The sequence below is a fragment of the Cervus canadensis genome, chromosome 4 (genome assembly GCF_019320065.1).
Source record: "Cervus canadensis isolate Bull #8, Minnesota chromosome 4, ASM1932006v1, whole genome shotgun sequence".
NCBI lineage: Eukaryota > Metazoa > Chordata > Mammalia > Artiodactyla > Cervidae > Cervus > Cervus canadensis.
This window is the reverse complement of record NC_057389.1, coordinates 103,926,068-103,948,140: the sequence shown is the minus strand read 5'-3', so window position 1 is coordinate 103,948,140 and position 22,073 is coordinate 103,926,068. Positions and strand designations below refer to the sequence as shown.

The following is a 22,073-nucleotide window of genomic DNA, read 5'->3' as shown; positions in this document are numbered from 1 at the left end:
GGAGGGTGGCAGGGAATGGTGAATGTGAGTCCTGGTCAGTGACACCATGAGGACCCAGCTCTGTGTCTCTAGAGCCATGGCAGGCTTCACCGGGCAGGCGTGGAGAGAGGGGGTCAGTGGAAGAACAGCAGAGGGGCTGACACGGGGGATCCAGGACACGGGAGACCCCTCTGGGTGGCATGGGAGGGGGTATGACAGTCTTTTCTGCCTGGCTGTGAGGAAGCTGCACATTAGAGGGGTGGCGATTTTCTGGGGCCAGGGATGGTGGCTGAGAGTCAGAAGTCAAAATCAAACGCCATGGTCAAACCTGGCGTCCCTGCAGCAGAGGTTGGGGTATGAGCCTCTGCTGGGTAACCTCAGGCAGGTCTCTAAATTTCTCTGGATGTGAGCAATCTAAACTGCGATGGGGAGGGAGCTGGGGGAGGAGGCAGGGGTTGGCAGCCTTTATTTGGCAGCCCAGAGCTAAAGAAGCCTGTCACTGAAAACAGAAGCATCCATCGAGTTCAATGTTTTATATCCGTATCAGTATCAACGTACCATACAAAACCCGCCTGCCAGCCTAGCCAGACAGGCAGGAAAAGGGGGGGTGGGGTCCGTGGGTGGCATAGAAAATCAGGGCTCTTGTCCCAAAAGAGGAGAGAAAAGAGGGCTTTAGGTATACTTAAGGAAAAATAAAATCAGAGCCCAACATGATGGAGAAGAAGCCTTGAGTCTGTGTTGACTAGGGTGCTGTGGGCAGCGTTATGTGCTGGCTGCCCCAGAGGTGCTGGTGGCCTCAGTTCCTGGGAGGCCTGGGGTCAGCCTGTGAGTTTATTTTTAATTACTTTCTTTTTCAGGGGTACTTCTTGGCAGCAGCCCCATGGTGGGGACAACCCAGGGCCGGGTTTCACTTCAGGGTCTGAAGGGGAAGTTGGGGTCTATGGGGCAGGTCCCGCCTGGCCCCAGACGTCACGGCTGAGGTTTTTGGAAGTGGCCAAGCGAAGTTCCTTCCTGCCCTGACCCCAGGTCTATGGCTTAAAAATCGGGGCACCTGGCGGGGGCCACGCAGCCCAGGGGCCTCTGTAAACACGGCAGGTGCAGCCAGCTGGGGCTCTGGGGACCCCCAGAGGCCGGTGGGGGACAGGGCACAAGGCTGTGGGTGCCAGAGCCGTTGGAGGGCAGTGATTGTGGGGGCAGGGGGTGTGGAGGTGGGGAGGCGGGACCCCCAGCACGGATACACAGAGACGGGGAGGGGGAGAGAGAGCGAGGACGGACAGATGGAGCCAGAAAGAGACAGTGACGGGGAGACAGAAAGATGGAGAGAGAAGCAGACCCAGAGGAAGACAGAGACAGCACTGCAGAAAGAGAGAAACAGATACACCTGGAGAGATTCACAAAGGAGAGAGACGGATCAGAAAGACAGACTCGGACGCGGTGCCAGCCCAGCCTCCGGCCGGGTGGCGGCGTGGGGCGCGGCTCCGCTCCGGCCGGCGCTCCTGCTCCGCACTCAGCGCGCCGCGGGCGGCGGCCCAGGGCCGGGGGCTCGCACGGGATGAGCGAGCGTGACGGTGAGCGCGTCGTTGTGCTGCACCAGGGAGGCATGCTGGTAGTGCAGCACCAGCTCCTTCAGGGACCCGTACAGGTTGTAGGGCTCCGCGAAGCCGAAGCCCGTGGCCGTGCGGTAGATGACGCAGTGCTTCGTATCGCCGTCCACCCTGCGAGGCCGGGCCACAGGCTGGGTCAGAAGGGCTCCCGCCCTTGCAGGCTTTCCCAACTTCGCCCCAGGCTCCTCTCAGGGGACCCCGCCTGGAGCCCCTACTTCCCCATCTCCTGGGTGCTGGCTGCCGTCCTGGCCCCGGCCTTGCCGTCTCCTGCTTTGATCCGGCCCCAGCTTCCTCCCCTGTCCCCGAGAACCCAGGGCTTCTCCCTGGCTGTCTCCCAAGGCCGAACATACAGGTGGTGCTCAATGAGAGCCCTCAGAAGGAATGGGTAGATTCCCCCTCCCAACACTCAGCCGTTCTCGGTTCCCTGGCCAGGCACTCACACCACAGAACAGGCGTAGCAACCCCGCTGGCTGCTCTCACGGATGAGGAAGGTACCGTCCCGCTTGCCACTCAGCATTTCCTCAGCTTGGGTGCGGTTGATCTTGCCTACATACCATGTGCGTTCCTCGTGGTGGGGGAGGTCATCCTCGTCCTCCATCAGTGAGTACTGGCTGTGGGGGAGGCAGGGAGGAGCCCTGGTCACTTACTCACCAGCCTCCAAGGCCCCCGTCACCTGACAACGCTCCTTCCCTGGTGAACTCCTACTCACCCTGCAAAACCCACACAAAACGGCCCCTCCTCTAAGAACACCCCTCCACCCCCGGCCCGAAGCGGTCACTCACTCCTCAGTCTCGTTCTTGATCCCCAACCATTCGTTGATTTTCTTCTGCCGGGCACCTTTCTGAGTGAGCCACCTGGAGGGAAGAGGAAAAGGTGGGCTCCTGCTGCTTGGCTGGAAGGGGAACAGACGCTGCAGCGTAGGAAAGGCAAGCCCTCCGTGGTCCTGGGCAGCCAGGCTGGAGGAAACGGCTGACCAGAGTAGGTTCTGGGTGCAGTACCCCCGGCTGCCACAAGGGGTCAGCCTCGGCCAGGGCAAGGACAGCTTCAACCCAGGTGGACTCCCCAGGCTCTGCCAGGGGACCACCCCACCCATTTATGTTTGTTCACTTTTTGAGACCCCAGACTGCCAGGGTACAAGGTGTTATCAGCATCGCAGGCTCAGTCCAGGGGGCTGCACACTAGTGTGCCTTTGCACACGGCAGCTGTCCTGAACCTCAGTTTCCCCCACCTGCAAAAGGGAAAGGACGGTATTTCAGAGGACCAAGTGAGCTAATGAATGCACGGTGCTCAGCACACACGAGGTGCACGTAAGCGTCAGAGGCCCAGGTGGGAGGGGGAAGCCTCCGTAGGTCAGCAGGCAGAAGCGGGACCTTGGGCTCAGGCTGGGCACTGCATGCCGGGTCACGGAGTTGGCATTCATGGAGTGGATCCTGGCGGGGGCTCCCAGTGACTCAGCCGTGTAACAGCAATGCTCCCGTCCCACAGCTGAGGCTGAATGAAGCTGCTGCTCGGGAGCCCTTTTTTTGGCAGCACCAGGCTTAGTTCCTCGACCAGGGATCAAACCCGTGCCCCCTGCCATGGAAGCACAGGGTCTTAACCACTGGATCACCAGGGTAGTCCAAGAGCCCTTCTGAGTGGGCCAGGAGGGGCCTGATCGAGAGGGAAGGGGGCTGGTGGACAGATGAGGGGGTAGGGAGATAGATGGGATTACATGCAAAGGTCACCGCTCCAGAGGCCCCCGAATTAACAGGGCAGGGGGCCCCACAGGCACGCGCAGAGCCGGGCACTCACACCAGGTACTGGTCTCGGATCTTGCGCAGCTGCATGAGGTCTGGCTTGAGGCTGTTCATGCGCTTGTCGATCTCCCGGTTGTCAGAGGCCTGTGCTCGCAGCTCCTGCTCCAGCTTTGTGCGGCTCTCATGGATCTCGGCAATGCGGGACTTGAGCCGCTCTGAGTTTAGCAGGATCCTGTGGGGGGAGTGGCTCAGAGGCCTCAGACTGGCTCCCAGTCTCTAGGCCTCTGGACAGGCTGCTTCCCTTAGTTCTCTTTCTGGCAAACTCCTATTCATCCTTCAAACTCCATTTCAACTGACCCTCTCTGCCCCCTGGAACCCAGGCTGCCCACTCTGTTTCCTTTCTTTCCCCAGTTGTGCTGTGTTGGACCAGGGTGCAGTAGGGCAGAGAAGAGGAACTGGACTCACCTCTGCATTTCTTTCTCATTGCCCTCACGTCGGAAGCGCTCCAGATATTCCTTGCTGCACTTCTCCTGCGTCTGGCCCTGCTCTTCAAAGATCTTGATGGTCTCATTGAAGGCTTCGATGGCTGTGCGCTTCATCTGCAGTTCCTGGAAGAGGGGGTAAGTCTGAGCACCTCCTGGGACTCCCGGCAAGTCCCTCATGAGAGGTAAAGGCAGATCCCAACTCTGATATGGAGACATTGCTCAAGCTGGTCCCTCCACCAGGTGCACTGTTCCTCCAGCTCCAGCTGCACCAAACGAACTCCTATTCAGACTTCAAAGCCCACATACCCCAACCCACTCTTCTTTTAGATTCTCCTTTGGGCATCTTACAAAACAATGGGGTGCGTGAGCACTGCTGAGAATTAATGATAAATCTGGTTGCTACAATTTGTGTGGCTCCTTCTCAGGGTAGATGCTGCGCCAAGCCCCTTTCATGCATCCTCTCATCAAACCTCCCAACAGCCTATGTAAAGTCAGAATTGTTAATGGGGAAACTGAGGCTCAGGAGGCCTAAGCCATTTCCAAGGTCATGATGCTCCTAACTGATCCCAGACAGTTGTCCTGTCCACTCAGAACCTCAGGTGACCCATCTCTAGAAAGGAGACAAGAGAGATTGCTCAGAGACTACAGGGGAGACAGAGAAACTCCCTGATGGAGATGGGATTTCAGTCTGAATAAGTCGCATCTCAACTTACCAAAGAAGTTTAACATAGTCCTGGAGTGATAAAACCTTTCCCCACTTGCCGGTCTTTAAAAGATACTGCTCTTTTCCATGACCTCCTGACCCTCTGTCTTAGGCAACTCTTGGTGAGGCGGTTAACCACCATTTTGATAACATCCAGGTTGAAGGGGATGGGGAAGGAAAGGAACTGAAACTCATGGTTCCAGTTTCCAGGTGGGGAGACTGACCCAGAGACTCAACCAAGACTTCTCCTGTGGCTGAGCCACTCGCGAGGCTGCGTGGTACCTCCTCATCTGTGTTTTTGTTTGTTTTTTTAGAATCACATATATTGATTTCTGGGCTTCCCTCATAGCTCAGTTGGTAAAGAATCTGTCTGCAATGCAGGAGTCACAGATTCAATTCCTGGGTCAGGAAGATCTTCTGGAGAAGGAAATGGCAACCCATTCCAGTATTCTTGCCTGAAGAATCCCATGGACAGAGGAGCCTGGCAGACTATACAGTCCATGGGATCACAAGAGTCGGACACGACTTTGCAACTAAACCACCACCGTGTTGACTTCTATGTTTTCATGGCAGTGCCTGGTGCTAAGAGCCTGCTCTGTGACCTAGAAGTGGACGTCTGGCACTGTGACCTTAGCACTGCCCTCCGTGCCTAGGCCTCCTTGGGGCGTGTTTGCCCGTGGTACCTGGGAGGTGCGCGTATACTCCTCATAGAGTTGGTCATACTCGCGGCTCTTGTCCTGGTACTGCTGGTGGTAGACCTTGAGCTGGGCACCCACCGCCTCCACGCTATCCTCCTTGACGATCTGGTCCTGGGAATACCCGGGGCCGTCAGGCAAGCTACCTGGGAAACTGAGGCCCAGTGCCAGCCGGGCACCACCAACCCCCACCCCTAGCGCCCACCCCAGCCCCCGACCTGTTGGTACTTGGACACTGGGTAGAGAAGCCGTGTGTCCAGCTTGGCATTGTACTGGGCCAGGGACTCATGGCGGTAGTGGGTGATGAGGTCCACGACGGAGCAGAAGGTGAGCGGCTCTGAGAAGCCATAGTGCCCGTCTCGGTGGAAGACCTTGATCAGCTTATTGTTTCCGCCTTTCCTAGGGGTGGGTGAGAGAGGGTGTCAGTGCCCAGCAGCAGATCCAATATGTGTCCCACTGCCTGTGCGACCCCCAGTCCTCTGACCTGAGTGTCCTCCCTCCCACCCCTCACCCCTGGTCTCCCTGAAGGGACAGGCCCCCACCTGAGGGTCAGCGTGTACTCTCCCTGGATCTTGCTGGAGGCATCTCGAACCAGGAAGGTGCCATCAGGTGTGTCCCGCAGTTTTTCGTTTACCTCCTCCCTGTGGAGACAGCCGGGATGGGGGTGGCCCACTGGGAGACCCGGCCCCTGGGGTTCTGTGGCCCTGCCAAACAGTCCTACCTGGAGATGTCACCCCAGTACCATCGGCATCCTGCAGGGAGGGTGGGCTGCCCCCATTGGCCAGGCCTGTGGGGGCTGGCTTTGTCTTGGGGGGTTTTGGTGGCAGTGCTGGGGGACAGGAAAACAAATACGCATTGAGCACCAACTGTATACCAGGGTGAGCTCCCCTGTCAACCGAGCCTGCTGATACTGGCAGGGCCCCAAGTCGGCATTCTCATCCCCAACAATAAGAGCTAATCCAAGGGGGTGGGGTCACCTGGGGGGGCCACCTCCTGCTCCTCCAGATGTTCCTGAAGCAGCTTCTCCACCAGCAGCGCGGGAAAGTCGGGGGTGGGCTCGGTCCTGGGGGGAGGGGAGTGTGGTGAATGCTGGTGTGCACAGGGCCTGGTGTGTGCTTGCACACCTGGCAGGGGGTACGTGTAAAAGCACGCGAGTGGGAGAAGAGTAAATGCTGCGGGCAGGCATGGGAGACCCACCACTGTTTCTGTATATGCAGCAAGCGATGGGTAAGTGCTCATACAACAAACACCAGGAGTCCAGCACGTGCGGTGGGGACGCAGAGAGGTACAGACACAATCCACTTGATTGCTCTCTGGTCCAAGCCCCTTTGCCTTGTCCCAAGCCCTGATGGAGTCTTCTTGGAGCTCAAGTCTCACCCCCAGTTATCTTTCCTAGCCCGCCCATCACGACAGCTCTGGCCTCTTCCCCATGGGGCCCTCATCCACACTCCCCTCTCCTTTCTAGACCCCACCCTGGCTACGTCTCCAGCCACACCTTCCTTTGGAGCCCCACCCCTTTCTGCTCCGACTCAGCCCCGCCCCCCAGCATCGGCCTCTCACCCGTCGGGCGCGCCCCCTGGCGGCGGAGAGGGCGGCGGCGGCGCGCGCAGCAGCAGCGGCCCGAAGGTGGCGCCCAGGGCACGGACCGCGGGGCCCGGGGCTGGGGCGCGCCCGGCCACCCGGCCCAGGTGCTGGAGCAGGAAGCGCAGCGTGAGCGCATGGTGCAGTGGCAGCGTCGGGGGCTCCAGCGCCGGCCCCACGGGCCCCGCAGCCTCTGCGGACAGATGGCCAGGGGGAGGGTGAGCCAGGGCCTGCGCCCGCCTGCCCCAATGCCTTCCCCAGCCCGGGCTTCCCGCCAGATTTACCCCGCAGGGCTCGGTGTGCCTCGGCCGCGGCCTCGGGTGTCACGAGGGGCGCCGGCAGCGCCAGCAGGAAGCCTTTCACAGCATCTGACAGGGCTGCTGCATCCCACTGCTCCACATCACTCAGGGACCAGTCTGCAGGTGCAAGGGGAATACCTCGGTCCAAGGCGGGCGCAGAGAGGGGACACATCCGTCCAGGGCAGGCTCCTTTCCCACTCTCACCCACTGAAGCTTGCCCTCACCTGTGCGCACGGCGGGTGGCTCAGGCCTGTAGCTGTCCAGCCCTGGGAGGAAGGGATGGGGTAGGTCAGGGCCACCCTAGGTGCCAAGGCCAGCTCTTAAATGCTGCCTCAACCCCATGTGGGGTCTGGGGTGGCTACTCAACCTCCCAGAGGTAAGGGAGGGAAATGGTAGCAGGGGCATGGCACATGCTATGAAGGGGTCCACGTCCCCTAGGGAGTTACTCCTTCCCCAACTCAACATGGAGACCCAGAGCATCCAGACTCAGCCTCTCCATGCAACCTGAGCCCAGGGAAGAGGAGGAGTTGCCCATCCCCAGAGGTAAGCAAGCAGAATCCAGGGGCTGCAGCCAGGTCAAGGCTCACCTGTCCGTTCAATGGCCTCCACCAGCTTCACCAGGATAGGGGGAGCCACATCAGGGGGGGAGAACTGCTCGGGCAGGTCAGGGAGTGTAAGGCCTGGCAGGAGGGGACACAGTGTTGGCAGGGTCCCTAGAAGGACCCCAGCCCCATCTTTGCCTGCTGCATCTCAGCCCAAGGGCCTGGCATCTGGACCACCACCCTGGGGGAGACAGAAGGCCCAGCTGGTGGAGCTGGGAGGGCTGAGTTGGTGGGAAACAATGTTCTGGGTTAAAATATCAGTTCACACAACTTCAGACATGAGGTGGAGTGGGTTGACCAGTGTCAACCAAATGGGATGTCCACTTCCTAATCTCTCAGGTATAATTAAGATAAGGGTTTCACAATGAGACCATCTTGGATTAAGGGTCCTAAACCCAAGGACTGGTGTCTTTATAAGAGAAGGCCATCTGAAGAGAGAGGCAGAGATTGGGGTGATGTAGCAATAAACCAAGGTATGCCTGGAACCCCTAAAAGCTGGAAGAAGCAAGGAAAGCTGCTCCCTTAAGGTCTCTGGAGAGAGCGCAGTCCTGCCCACACCTTGGTCTTAGACTTCTGGTCTCTAGAACCATGAGAGAACACGCTCCCGTCGTTTGAACTACCACTGGTGTGTGGTAGTTCATCCCAGCAGCCACAGGAACTCATGCGGCAGGGTTAGGACTCTGCCATTGCCTGCTGGGCAACCTCCGGCACAGGACCTACCCTCTCTGTGCCTCAGATCCTGCAACTGAGCAACTGGTCAATGGCATCATCCCTCCTTTCTTAGCGGGAACAACAAAGCAGTTGAAAAGAATAAAAGGAAAATATCTCATGGGGGTCAGGACATCTCATCCCAAGAAAATTTCTCCTTTTTCTAAGTCATTTTGTTTTAAAAAAAAAAATGTCCCCCCTTTTAGAAATGCTCACCCCCTTCCCTGTCCCAGCCCCCTCCTGGCCCCACGTCTCACCCCACCCAACCTTTTGTGTTCAGGCGCTCTCTGCCGGCACAGCCACCATTTAATGCAGCTTTGGCCCTTGGCGGGGACGCCCTGGCACACAGCAGGGGCAAGCCAGGGCCTGTGGGGCCTCCCTGAGTGATGGGCCAGGTGGTGCTTGAGCTGCAGAAAGGCCCAGCTGTGTCAAAAATGCAAAAAAAAAAAAAAAAGAGCAAACAAGGGGAGGTGGGTGACATCCAGCTGGTAAGGGGGCCACAGTTCCGAAACGCCACTCTGAAATTTGCCTGTCTGCAACGCAGGGAGGGAGGTCCCATTAGAATAGGCATCACCCCCCATTTTACAGATGAGAAGCCGAGGTTCAGGAAAAGAGCAACCTCCCCTAGATGCACAGGCCGGCGGGGGCCCCAGTGACACTAAGGCTCAGCACACGGCTCCCCGTGCGGAGCCGCATGGAGGGAAGGCAGGCAGCTACAGCGTGGTGCCTAGTGGTCCTCGGAGGGTCTGGGCTTGAACAAAAGGACCAATGCCCCCCATTTCCAGATGAGGAGACCGAGGCCTGGAGAGGGCTGGCCCTAGCCCATGTCACGTGGCCCTGGGAGATTGGGAGGGCGGAGCTGGGTGGCCGCCTGGGAGTGGGGATGTGTGTGGTGGCTGGACCCAGGCCAAGCAGAGGAGGGAGGCGGCTGTTACCAGGGGGAGAGGCAGACTCTGGCGGGGAGCCCGGATGGGGCCGCCTCCTGCTCCTCCAGGCTGAGGCGGGACGCAGGCACAGGCCCTGGAGACACCAGATGCTGCAAAGCCCAAGCCTGCAGCATGCCACCCCGGCACCCCGGCATCCCACTCCACGCTGTGGGGGCTCTGGGCTGACCCTCTTTGGGCCTCAGAGTCCCTTGGGCACAGACCCGGGCGGGCCCGCGGTGCCCCTCAAGGCTTTGGCCTTCACTGGGCGACTCCCTGAGCGAGTGGTCTGACTCGCTGGCACCTTGCTCTCCCCATGTGTACACGGGGCCACGCTGGGCCACCGAGTGTCAAAGCAGACCATGCTGGGTGCTTAGCACTGGTCAGCCTCCTTCCTACAACTTGTGCCTCAGTTTCCCTGCCCAGCATATAGCCCGGCGTGCAGTCACAGCGTGTGTTCAGTGCCCTGGTTCTCCACTCCCAGCATGCTCTTTGGAGTGAGGGGTGGCCGAGGGTCTCTGAAAGGGATGGCGCATCCTCACATGCCACTGTGCCTCGACTGAGTAGCCCACCTTTGGGTTGTTTGGCTCCCATCATTCTGGAAATCAGAAAACCAGGGTTACAACAAAGGGGGGGGGCGGGTTTCTCAAGGGATTCCGTCTGCAAACCACAAAATGAAGTTACATTGAGCCTCTGAATCTTACTGGACACTCCCTATTGTCTTAAAAATCAATCCATGAAATCCAACCCGGCCCCTTCCTCACTCTGCTCCACTTGTCAGGGCTGGTTCCCTGAACCTGCTGTGACATTCCCTCAGGGCCTTTGTCTTTGCTCTGCCTGCTGCCTTCTCCCCCTACTCTCCGAGAGGCTTCTTTCTCTCGGCATCTGTCATCACTTAATCACCTTCTTCACACCTCTTGAACCAGAAGCCCCGTGAGAGCAGGGCGGGGCCAGTGTGTCCGCCTCTGGGTGCCCAGCCACGAACTGCACCCAGCCCTCCCTTGCAGTGTGATTGATACCTGCCAACCAATCAGATAGCCTTATTCCTCCTCTCCGGGGAGATGCACCTCACGGGAAGGAAGAGGAAGCTGAGGGTCTGAGGGCACTCCCGCTTTCCCTCGTCCCTGCCTGGGGCCCAATCTGTTGCTCACCTGGCTCAGGGGGCCCGTCTCGGGGTCTGGCGGGCAGTGGGCGGGGGCCTCGTGGGCGAGGGCCAGGCCGGGCCAGGGCCACAGGCCCCAGGAACTCCACATAGGTGCCAGGGAAGTCGCCGCGTTGCCGGGTACGCTCGTTGAGGCCAGGCATCCAGCCGACGCTCTGCGGGCAGCGCTCGTTGCCCTCGGCCACGCCCAGCGCCTGCAGGGCGGCCCTGCTCACCACCAGCACATCACCCGGAAGCAGCTCCAGGTCCTCCGGCCGCTCCCGGCGGAACGGGTACAACGCACGGTATTGGAAGCCCTCAGGGCCAGCCATGGCTGGCAGGGTGGGGTCTGGATGGTCAGGTGGCTGCTTGGGGCCCCAGTGGCCCCATCAGCCCGAGGTGGGGGGCCGGGAGGGTCCGCGGGGTGGGCTTGGGGACTCAGGCTTCGATTTCCGCCAAGGAGTTACAGGTGACCACTGGGGATGCTCACGCTTTGCTTCCCACCATTATTTCACGACCCTAACAAGGGTCCCTCGTTGCTTGTTCCACCATTCGTCAACTGGTGGGAGGGGGTCGGCAGCCTGATCTCAGGTCACTCAGCTGCTGCGTCCCCCCTCAATCCGTAGGGCGGGGCCAGGTCGCTCACTCCCTCACGTGGGGGGCCATTGGCTCCCGAGGCTGGCGGCTCTTCCAGCTGCGCCAGGCGAGGGGGCCGAGGGCACAGGCTGTCACCATGCTCGGCTCGGGACACCGACCTAGGGGGAGAGGGGCAGGGCAGCATGAGTCGGTTTGAACTCCTGCCACCCTCAACTCAGAGCTGAACCCAAATCCCAGGGTGGAATCCCCTGACTAACTGGGTACCCTTGGGTCAGTCCCTGCACCTCTCTGGGCCTCCGTTTCCCCAGCTGTAAAATGGGTGAATAGCCCTCCCTTGGGGCTGTTGGGGGCAGAGCTCCCAAGAATCTGCCCTGGGCATACTGCAAGTTCAGTAAACAAGCTCTTCTTCGCCGCTGTTAGAGATGGGGAAACTAAGGCTCAGAGTAGGCAGGTCTTTGTTGGACCATTCAATGGGCCAGGAAGCCAGGACTGAAAAGCTCAGAGCTGCCCAGTTTCACAAGGCCAAGGATGCATCCATCCTAAATGGCCAGTTAAACCCTGAATGCTCAGGGCGTAATGTGCAGGGTGTAATGGGTGATGATGCTCAGTGTGCTGTGGAGCCCTGAGCAGGGGCTGGGATGGCTGAGCACAGTAAGAGGCAGTAGGGGGCCAAAAGGGATAGGGAATGAAGTCCAAGCAGATGTCATAATCTGTGAGTCCAAGCAAATGGATCTCTGATCTCTGCAGGGGGAGGAGAGAACGGGGCAGGGGCGTCCCTGACATGTCTCAGCTTCAGGCCCACAGTAGGTACTTAAAACAGAAGAGGGTTGGTGGGAGGCCAAGAGGACCTTAGCCCCAGAATAGACATGGAGCTGGGAAAGGGTAGAAGGAAGGAGGGCACGGCAGCTGCCAAGGGGGTGGCTGCTCTATGCAGGGGCAATGATCACCCCCAAGGATCACCAATCTCGCGAGACACAGCCCAGCACAGACACATTCTCAATCATGGCCCTGCAGGCTGGATCTTCCTGAGAGACTTGGGGTGGGGTGGGGTGGGGGGACGGAGCTTTTCCAAAAGGCGGGTCCTCACAGAGGACAGGAGGGACACTGGTCAGAAGGACTAATACAGGCAAAGGCTTGACAGCAAGAAATGCTTGTCAAGAGTTCAGGGTGGCCTTAAGAAAGCCACAGGCCATGCAGGGCCTTGGGTGCCAGGTAGAGGATCAGGCTTTATCCGTTGACCACGGGGAACCGCAAGAGGTGTCCAAGTACTGGGCACAAGCTCCACATTACAGGACGCCCCAACTTGTCCGCTCCCTGGCCCCTGGGCCCCCATTCTACAGGTGGGGAAACTGAGGCCCAGCGACAGAGACGTCCAGAAAACCACCTGAATCCGCCTGCCTGCCCGCCTCCGCGCCCCGCCGTGCACACGTTTGCACACGCCCCGGTGTGAGCGCCTGGGAACCAGCGCTCCCCGAATCCAAGAGGCGGGGTGGAGGGGCCAGGCCTGGCTGGGGGCTTGGCGGGGGACGCAGGGCCTGCGCGCTCACGCGTGTGCAGACGCGCACTCGGGCCTGTGTGGACCCCGAAGCCCAGCTCGGGGGCTGGAAGCGCAGTCTACCCTCCACCGTCTTGCACCCCACCACCCCACTATGCCCCACACAATGCCTGGGCGCCCCCTCTTTACTGCTCGACGCCCCACTCCCGGCAGGGCCTCCCTCAATTCAGGGCCGCGGCTCCAACCCCTTATTTCTGCCTACAGTTCGCTGTTCCACCCTCATCTTCCAGGGCAGGCTGCACCAGAGCCAGGTCGAGCCCGAGGCCTCCCGCTCCCTGCGGCCCCCAGTTCCCGCGGGGCCCGATGCAGCCCTGCTCGCGTTCCGGCTTCCACCGCGGCCCCACACTCTGCCTGGGCGCCCCGCATCTGAGCGCACCCCCAACCTGGCCTGCCACGCGGACAGCTCGCACTTACCTGGTCGTGGCCGCCACCGCTGCCGCCGCGGCCACCGTCACGCCGAACCGAGCCAGACCCGTGGCTTCACCGCGGCCGCCGTCGCCGCAGCCGCGGGATCCCCGCCTCCGCCGCTGCCGCCGCGGTTCCGAATGGTCGGGCCCGCCCCCCGGCGGAAACGGCCGAGTGCATTCGGGTCGGGCGGGTGAACTGGAGCCGAGGTTGGGCTAGAGGACGCCCGAGTGCTTCCGGGAAGAGCCGAACGTACTCCCGCGGGACTGGAGGTTAACGTTGGGGGAACGTGCCCCGAGACAGCCGATCATTTCCGGAAACAGCCGAGCACATTCGGGTCAGATGAGTCAGTCGGAGGCTGGACTCGGCTAAGCTCGGCTGTACTGAGATGCCCGAGATTCCGGAAAAGGCCGAACGCTCTCCAGCCGGACCCGCAAAACAGGCTGGGCCCCGAAACTTCGGAAACTTACTGGAAAGAACCAAGTGTGCTTGGCCCCAAATGAGGCCCTGAGAACTTAGATCCAGAGGCGACTACCCAACTTCCGAAAACTGCCGAGGCAGGGACGGCTCCCGAGAGCAAGTGAGGTGGCCCTGAGCTCAAGGAACTGAAGGTGGCATTTAGGGGGCAGGGGCTCGCCACAGAAAGCTGAGCTTTTCAGGAAACAAGCTGAGGGCCGAGAAGGGATCAGGCTTCAAAGCCGGGGTTTCCATGGTAGCCCAGAGCGTCTAGAAACCACTGAACTAACTCAAGGGCGGGGAGAACAACCGGAATGCCGGCCCACAGGTGTACGACTGCTTCCGGAAATAGCCGAAGACACTCGGAAGCAAGGAGCGTGGCCAAAGCTTTCCGACCCTTCCGAATACTTTAGAAGTAACCCGAACGCGCTCAGGCTGGGTTCCGACGCGGTGCAGGGAGTTTTAGGGCACAGCCCAAGCGAAGACCAGTATAAAAAGGTCACAAAGATGGTTGGTTTGTTTATTATCACAGCTTCAAGGCCCAGACGGTGTCTGTATGAAGCTTTTAGGGACAGAGCCCATGACAGGTACTCAATCGGGAGAGGGTAGCAGGAGCTCTGGATCAGAGAAGGCATCAAGAAGGATCTCAATGGTGAACTCCCAGCTGCCTTCAAAACCCACTTCGGGCGACTTTGAGCCAAGGGTCTATTTTCATCCCACCCCCACCCCACTCTTCCCTTACCCTCTTCTCGGCCCCTCAGAAATCCAGACATCGGACCTCCTCTTTGTAAATGTGAGCTTTTATTCACTGTCAGCTCCAGGATGGAAGGCGGGAGCAAAAGTCATGCACAGCCTTGATCTAGCTCCAACACCAGACAGTGCTGTGTGGGTGTCTCCGGAAGGAACGCAGAGTGGGCTGCAGAGCCTGCAAAGTGCCCTCATCATGTGGGACACAGCCATCATGTCAGCCATCTCCCAATGAAAATGGAGGCTCTGAGATGCCCGGTGGACCACTCAGCATTTCAGGGGAGAGGGTTGGAGTTGGAGTCTGCTGTATCTGACAACAGATTCTCCACAGCTCCCTTGACAATGCCCAGGACAGGGGCTGGCTGCATGACTCTTACCAGAAAAAGCGTGGGGCATGTCTCCACCCCTTGCCAGGCCTTAGTTATGGGGAGGACAACACTACCTCCAGCCTTCTCAAGGCTGACTGAGGGAGAAGCCACAAGTAAAAGCGCTTGGCATACAGTAGGTGCTTAATAGTCATTAGTATTAGTTTTGTAAACACAAGGAAACTGAGGCACAGAGTGGGGAAGCCATTTTCCCAGAGCCAGTGAAGCCAAGATTTCAACTGGGGCCTCACTGCCCCCCAGTTGGATTTTCTTATTCAGATTTCATCCCAGCAAGGCTCTGACATATCGAGGGCACTTCCCAGGGGTGTTTCAGACACATCATGGTCAAGTTCTCACCCTGGCAGGCATCAGATACAAAAAGCCTTGTGTCCAGGGTGGACATTCTTCCCCTACTGGCACTGCCCTTTGAGGCCTCTGCCTCCCGGGGCACAGTGTCTGCCTGTGAGGTGGATGACTCCTCTGTCTATATTTGGTGAACTTCTACTCATACATCGAAGCCCCAGTTCCCACAACCCCTAAGCCTATAGGACTGGAGGCAGACTCTAGCAAGGCTGGCCGAGAGATGGAGGCCATGATGGTGGGAAGTAGCCTGCAGAATCCAGTCCATCATCAGAACTACTTTGTTTTGTGGTGGAGGGGAATTGTTTACAGACTCTCCAAGTCATCCAAACTGGGCCTGGACTGATAAGCTAGGCTGCATCCCTTCAAATGTATGGGTCTTGAGTCAGGGATGGGATCGAGTAACACACACACACAAAACTTTAAAAGAACAGAAAAACCATAAAACACGAACACGTGTTGACTTGTCCAAAGTGCTTCCTTCTCAGCCCAGGTGGGCAGGGTTTACAAATGGGTCCCAGGTGCCTGGGGCAAGACCCGGGCAGCCGCCTTAAGGCTGGCGACTCAGTCTGACTATCGCTTATAAAAAGTAATAAATTAGTTGCAGGGATTTGCCGCTATTTACAACGCTACCCTAGTCTCCCATTCCTGCCCCTACGGGCCCCTGATTGACCAGCTCCAAAACACGAAGGAGGCACTGTCTAGGCCTTCCGGCAAGAACCGCGATGGCTTCTCTTCTTTCAGGTGTCAAAGGCTGGTGGCTCACTCTCCATCCGGGTGTCAGTTTATGGAAAACACATTCCACAGAAAATGCATTGACTGCCAGGCCAGGGGGAGGCCAGGTAGATTAGTCTCTCCCAGAGGGTCCAGGGGCTCCGGACACAGCCTCAGCGCCCTCCACGGCAATTTGCGGCACCAAGGTGGGTGGCCCAGTGGCTTCTTCCAGTGGCTCGTCAAAGCTCACCTCCTGCACGGCCTCCTGCTTCTTGAAGGAGTCTCGGCGCTCAGACAGATGCAGCCGTCGCATGATCACCAGCTCAGAGTCCGGCCCGCGGCTGCGGCGCCCCAGATCCCCGTCCAGTCGCTCACCTGTACCCAGCTTGTCAGCTGACTGGCCTCGGCGCAGCCTTGGGGATCGGGCAGGCACGGGTGGGTGCCCTGGCAGGGGTGAGGGTGAGCGGGGTGGGGGCGCGGACACAGGTGGGCAGGCCAGCGGGGAGGGCGGGATGCTGCTGGTGGACTTGCGGCGGCCGGCTTTGGGGCGAGGTGGCCCGAGCTTGGCGGCCAGGCCGTGCAGGGAGCTGGGGCGGGTGTGGCCAGCGGCAGCTGGAGATGCAGGGCTGCTGGAGCTTGGGGATATGTTGGGTGGAGACGCTGTGTCTGTGGGTGACAGGGGAGGGTTAGGCCACCAGTCTCAATGTCCCAGCCTTGAGGTGGGGCCCTGGGACTGACTGCAAAGCCCATATCACTTCCAGGCATGTGGTCACCTATCAGGCCTGGTCTTCCCTTTGTTTGCACAGGTTCTGCCTTTGGCTTAGATCTGGTAAACTCCTATTCATTCATCAAAGCCCTAGCACCTTTTCACCTACTTCTTATCTAAATGTTCCACCAAATCATTTGGCCAAAGGTACCTGTCCACTGTCCATCCGTCCATCCCATGAGCCATCCACCCACTGGTTCAGGAAGTTATCCAATAAGGGCCCTGCCTCTGCCTGTACCCACTCTCCACCCCTAGGCCTCAGCCTCAGAGGATGTCTGGTCTAAGGAGGGCAAAGATGGCCCAGATACCCCCAGCCCCTTGAGGTCAGGGTAGGCTAGAGAGATAGCAGTGGGTTCCTCAGAAGGCAGGGCGGGCTTCCTGGGAGAGCAGCTCTGTGGCTCTCCTCTAGGATGCCTTCCTTCTCTGTGGATTGCCCCAGCCTGTCTCTCTCTCCCTCTAGACTGATGTTAACCCAGTGGAAATAGGGGTGTCCATCTCCGGCTGTCTCTCACAGACTGGGGAACCTCAGGGTTGGACGAAGTCACCATCCTTTCCTGCTCTAGAACTATCCTTCCATATCCTCTCTGGCTCACTCTCTGTGGCTCCCTATTCCACACCCCCACCCCCCACCAATTTAAGCCCAGCTCTTTGGCTTGATCCATCCCCCAATCCCCTCTCCCTAGCCTCCCTCTAGCTTTCACATCCCTCTTGTCTAGATCTCCTTTGCTTATGACGTTCCCTTCTGCCGGACACACCCTTCCCTGCCCTCACACCTGCCCGGCCCACCCCAGGCTGCCTTTGAGGCTGTCATTCATCATGTCACTCCATCCTTCCAACTCTGTTCGCCCCCCTCCCTGGGCCAACCACTGCAGCCCTGTGTGGCCTTCTTCCCAGGGTGGTCCTGGGGGTGCACCCACCTGCTGGGGCATCGGGAGCTGGGCTGCGGCAGGGTGTGGTGGGGCTGGGGGACAGGCTGTGGGTGGGAGAGCCTGGGAGGCTTTCGCTGGACGACAGGGACTGGTGGAGGCCGGAGGAGAAGCTGCGGCTGGTGTGCAGCACGGACGACTGTTTTGAGATCTTCTTGAAGAGCGATTTCCGCCTAGGGGTTAGAAACCCAGATTCTTCACAAGTCCCACCCCTGTGGCCAGGACTGCCCAAGCACGCGGTGCATCCCACGTCAGCCCCCCGCGGGGGCCGGCCCCTGCTCACCGGTCCTGCGTCCCGCATCAGCCCCCGCGGGGGCCGGCCCACTGCTCACCGGTCCTGCGTCTCCCGCCGGCGGCTCCGCTTGCTCCTGCGCGCCATGCGGCCCTTGGTCACGTTCTTCCGGGCGGGGCCCACCTTGATGGACGTGTTCTCCAGCGCTGTGGTCCGAAGGGCGATCTTGTTGCCGCTCTGCAGGAAGGATGGCGAAGGGTCGCCAGTGTGCCTCCTAGCCAGTGAGCCCTCCACCCACCTACTCGTCCATCAAAAGCCCTGGATCCTAACCACCCATTTTTCAACTAATGGCCTCCCCACTCACTGGGCCAAAGATGGATGTGTGCCATCTGTCGATCCATCCAGTGAGCCATCGACTCACCCACTGGTCCCAGGAGCTATCCAACCAGTGGCCTGCCTCCTCGCTTGTGCCTCACTCTGGGCCTCAGCCTTTGAGGAGGCCAGAGGCAAATATGGCACAGATACCACCCCCCCCCCCCCAGGGTCAAGTGGGCCAGAGGGAAGGTCAGGAGTGGGGCCCCCGGGGGGCTTCCTGGAGGAGTGGCTATGAGGGGTGATATAAGGGGGCTGAAGAAGGAAGCCGGGACTCTCCTGGCTGTCCAGTGATTAGGACTTGCAATTCCACTGCAGGGGGTGCGGGTGTGATCCCTGTTCAGGGAACTAAGATCCCGCATGCCACTTGGCCAAAAAAACATAAAAAAGAAGAAAGAAAAAGAGAAGGAAGCAGAAGGGAGGAGGAATGCAGGGCCCAAGTGGAATGCTGTGGTTGGAGCGGGAGAACCACACAGAATCTGCAGCTGAGACAAAGGGGAGGGGACGGGGGTTACAGGATCAGGGCAGGGAGATCAGGGTGCTCTGAGGATGGACCAGGGGTGGGGGCTCGGAGCCCCATGGGGAGGCCGGGGCGGGGGGCGGGGGGTGGGAGTGGTGGGGGGGAAAGGGTTGCACCTTCAGCAACAGCTCCACGACATCCATGTGCACCAATCCCAGGACGGACTCCCCGTTGATGTGGGTGATCAGGTCCCCAGCTCGCAGGCCTGCCTCCTGGGCGGGGCTTCCTTCCTCCACACTCTGGGGTGGGGGTAGCGGAAGGGGGTCAGTGGTCCGGGCCCCACAGAGACCCCAGCCCAGCTGAGTCAGCCTTGGGCCCCCAGCAAGCTGATGCTTCCACACTGCCTGGCTTCCCCGCTTTCCCAGACTAACAAACGCAGCTCCGCAAGGGAAGCCCCCGCACCAGGGCAGCGCCGGACTCCAACCAGGTCCGGCTGTCCCCGCCCATCCCAGGGCCAACTCACCCACACCACGTGGTGCACAGTGTAGACGTCACTGTCGCCCATGTAGACGCGGATCGCCCGCAGGTTGAAGCCGTACTTTTTGCCTGAGCTGTGGATGACGATGGGGGGCCGCAGGCTGCCACACACGGGGGAAGGGTCTCGGCTTGGAGAGGAGTCGCGGGACGATGGGTTAGAGGACAGTGAGCGTGGGGACAGGGGGCTCATGAGGGGGCCACCGCTGCCATCATCTGCAGGGACAAGGTTCAGGGAGGGGGGTCACTGCCTTGGGGGGCCCCTCACAAGGCCCCTTCCCCTCCCCCTCCACACTGATCGCTGTTTAATGTTTTTGGTTTTTGACCACACCACGTGGCCTGTAGGATCTTAGTTCCCTGACCTGACCAAGGATGGAACCATGCCCCCTCTAGTGGGAGCACAGAGTCTTAATCACCGGACCATCAGGGAAATTCCCATCCTGATCACTCCGGCAGCTTTGCTGCTGCTGCAATGCCCCCAGACACCTTCTCCCACCCCTTCGAGTCTTGGCACATGCAGTGCCCACTGCCGCGAATGCCAGCCCCTCCCCTGCTGCTTCCCCTCTCCTGGGCTCAGCCCTCAACAGCAGCCCCCACATCACCTGGAAGGACCCCTGCCAGCCGCCTCTGGCCAAAACTGCCTCCACCCTGTGGTTAAAAATGGACGTGGGCAGGCACGCCAAGACAAGGCTGGGCCATGGGTGTTACCTGCTGTGATGATGAGCGACAGGGCGGACACTGAGGCTGACTTGGGCACGCGGCCTCCGCTGGGGGAGGTCTTGGATTTCTCCGGGGCAGAGTCCCTCGGGCTCCCGAGGCGGCGGCCCCGGCCAGCATCCAGGGCCCGTGGCGTGGAGTGTCGTGCACCGGTGCTGTTGCTTCGTAGGCGCGCATGGCTGAGGGCGGCGGTGTCAGCTGTGAGGGACAACAGGGTCGGGGGTTAGTCTGCCCCACTCTCCAGCTTACCATGTGGCCCTTCTGCCCTCAGAAGGCAAAGCCCCTTCCTTCCTGGTCGGCGTGCACACAGTCCAGTCTCCTGGCTGTTACACAGGCCGTTCCCTTTTCTTGCACACCCTTCCTGCACTGCTCTCCCTGGGAAGCTCCATTCTTCAGGTCCCCTCCTTCACAAAGCCTTGCCCTCACTCCAGTTAGATCCCTACTCCCACTCTCAGAGCTCCCCAGTTCAACTCCTCTCTCCTGATCCACTGAAGCTGAGGGTATCATCCCTAGACTGAGGCCTTTGTTAGCCAATGAATGTTCTCTCTGGAGAACTCCTACTCATCCTTCAAAACCCATCTTAAATAGTCCCTCCTGTGGGAAATTTGCCATAAGACTACCCCTCCGATCCTGGATTCTACCTACCAGAAAGGCTGGAGGGCTTGGGTATCACTGGGGTGGCTTCTGGGGGAGCATCGGGCTCCCCCAGAATGAAGACGGGCCTTTTGGGGCCCACAGGACCGGGGCCAGCTCCCTCATCCTCTGATGAGAAGGCAAACTTGGGCATCGTGTCCAGGCTGATGGTGTTCAGGAGAGATGGGCTAGGGCCCCGCTCAGGCTGGGAGGAGGATGAGTGGCAAGATGAACCAGAAGAGGTGCAGGATCTCAGCCTGTAGTGGGGAAAAGCCTGCGTCACACTTGCCAGATGCCCTGACCCCAGAGCACCCAGTCTCCCCTAGTGGCTGCATCTTAACCCTCAGCCTAGAGTCAGAGGTAATCTGTAAAGACAAAGTGAGTGCCCTGTGCCTGCTCCATCCTCTGTGACTGCCCAGAAAACTCCTATTCGTCTTTTAAAACCCAGCTTCCGATGCCCCTCCTCAAGCAGACATTGATCATTCGTGTTGAGTCTGGACCCTGACAGATGAACGAGGCTTCGTGAGCAGGAGCAAAGGGCATTCTGGGCAGAGGAAGCAAGCAAAAGCCGACCAGCGTGATGGTGCGTGGCTGCCTTGACCTGCAGTGCGGTTAGGAACGCAAATCCACAGGGAGTGATAACAGAGGCCAGGCTGCCAATGTGTTTGACCCTTTTCTACTGGGCCACTGGGGAGCTCGTTCCAATGTCAGGCTTGGTGGTTCCACTCCCCAGCCCACCTACCGGACCTCGGTGGTGCTCAGCCGGCGCCCATAGTCCCCCTCGTTGCTGCGTTCCCACCCTTCCTCCCGGTCCTCACTGAAGCTCCGTTCAGCGAAGGTTGGGGTGGGCTGGGCGGCCAGGAACTCAGAGCTGCTATAGACCTGGGAAGCAATTAAAAATAACAGTCACAACAACCGCATCCCTGGGGGATGGCTTAGTTGAGTGCTTCCTACATGCCCGATGCTTCTGAGTCATTTCCTCAAATCCTTTCTCACCACTTCTTTAAAGACACAGTGTCTTTAGCCTACTCTACAGATGGAGAGACTGAGGCTTGACAGGCCTGGTTACCAAGGGGCCACAGCTGAAGTTTCCCGCCCGTGGGGCCCAGGCCCATAAGCAGTGCAGATTTTGGGGTTTTTTTTTGGTCATGCTGCACGGCATGCAGGCTCTTAGCTCCCCCACCAGGGACTGAACCCATGCCCTCTGCAGTGGAAGCTTGGAGTCTTAACCACTGCACCGCCAGGGAAGTCACTGTGGAGGTTTTTTGTTCCAATTATAAACAAAGGAAGGAACTTAAGTGAAGCTGATGACGCTATAAAATAACACCCAGCATAGCAGGTCTATTCACAATTGCCCCAAAGTGGAAAAAAACAAGATGGTTCGTCAACTGATGAGTGGATAAACAAAATTGTGATCCAGTCACAAAGTGGAATATTATTCAGCCATAGCAAGGACACGCTATCGCGTAGATCAGTCTTAAGAAGCCAGAAACAGGCAATTCCCTAGTGATTCAGTGGTTAGGACTCCGAGTTCTCATTGCTGCTGGGTTCAATCCCTGGTCGGAGATCTAAGATCCTACCAGCCATGCAGGGAAGCGAAAAAAAAAAAAAAAGCCAGGGACTTGGCTGGTGGTCCAGTGGCTAAGACTCTGAGCTCCCAACGCAGGGGGCGCAGATTTGGTCCTTGGTCAGGGAACTAGACCCCACGCACTGCAACTAAGAGCCCACACAGCCAAATAAATAAATATTAAAAATAAAAGCAGCAGCCAGACACAAAA

General features: G+C 59.1%; 2 protein-coding genes across 16 annotated transcripts in view; both read right to left on the bottom strand.

Moving 5' to 3' along the window:
* Positions 1-497: 497 nt before the first annotated feature.
* On the bottom strand, positions 498-13,159 carry PIK3R2 (phosphoinositide-3-kinase regulatory subunit 2). The gene is given in 17 exon segments (XM_043467356.1): positions 498-1,694; positions 2,024-2,194; positions 2,366-2,437; positions 3,375-3,551; positions 3,785-3,927; positions 5,191-5,316; positions 5,421-5,601; positions 5,745-5,843; positions 5,924-5,948; positions 5,951-6,031; positions 6,180-6,265; positions 6,763-6,976; positions 7,068-7,199; positions 7,307-7,348; positions 7,670-7,762; positions 10,467-11,211; positions 13,023-13,159. Coding segments are annotated over 16 exon segments (2,172 nt in total). The 5' UTR covers positions 10,789-11,211; positions 13,023-13,159; the 3' UTR covers positions 498-1,486.
* Positions 13,160-14,251: 1,092 nt separating this feature from the next.
* Positions 14,252-22,073, bottom strand: part of MAST3 (microtubule associated serine/threonine kinase 3) — a 41,742-nt gene continuing 33,920 nt past the window's right edge. For all 15 annotated transcript variants that reach the window (XM_043467344.1, XM_043467346.1, XM_043467334.1 and 12 more), the window contains 8 exons: positions 21,038-21,177; positions 20,308-20,552; positions 19,654-19,860; positions 18,935-19,161; positions 18,588-18,710; positions 17,680-17,816; positions 17,339-17,520; positions 14,252-16,321 (listed from right to left, as the gene is read on the bottom strand). In XM_043467344.1, coding sequence (XP_043323279.1) covers positions 15,789-16,321; positions 17,339-17,520; positions 17,680-17,816; positions 18,588-18,710; positions 18,935-19,161; positions 19,654-19,860; positions 20,308-20,552; positions 21,038-21,177 — 1,794 coding nt within the window. In that variant the 3' untranslated portion in view covers positions 14,252-15,788. The remainder of the gene's footprint in view (positions 16,322-17,338; positions 17,521-17,679; positions 17,817-18,587; positions 18,711-18,934; positions 19,162-19,653; positions 19,861-20,307; positions 20,553-21,037; positions 21,178-22,073) is intronic.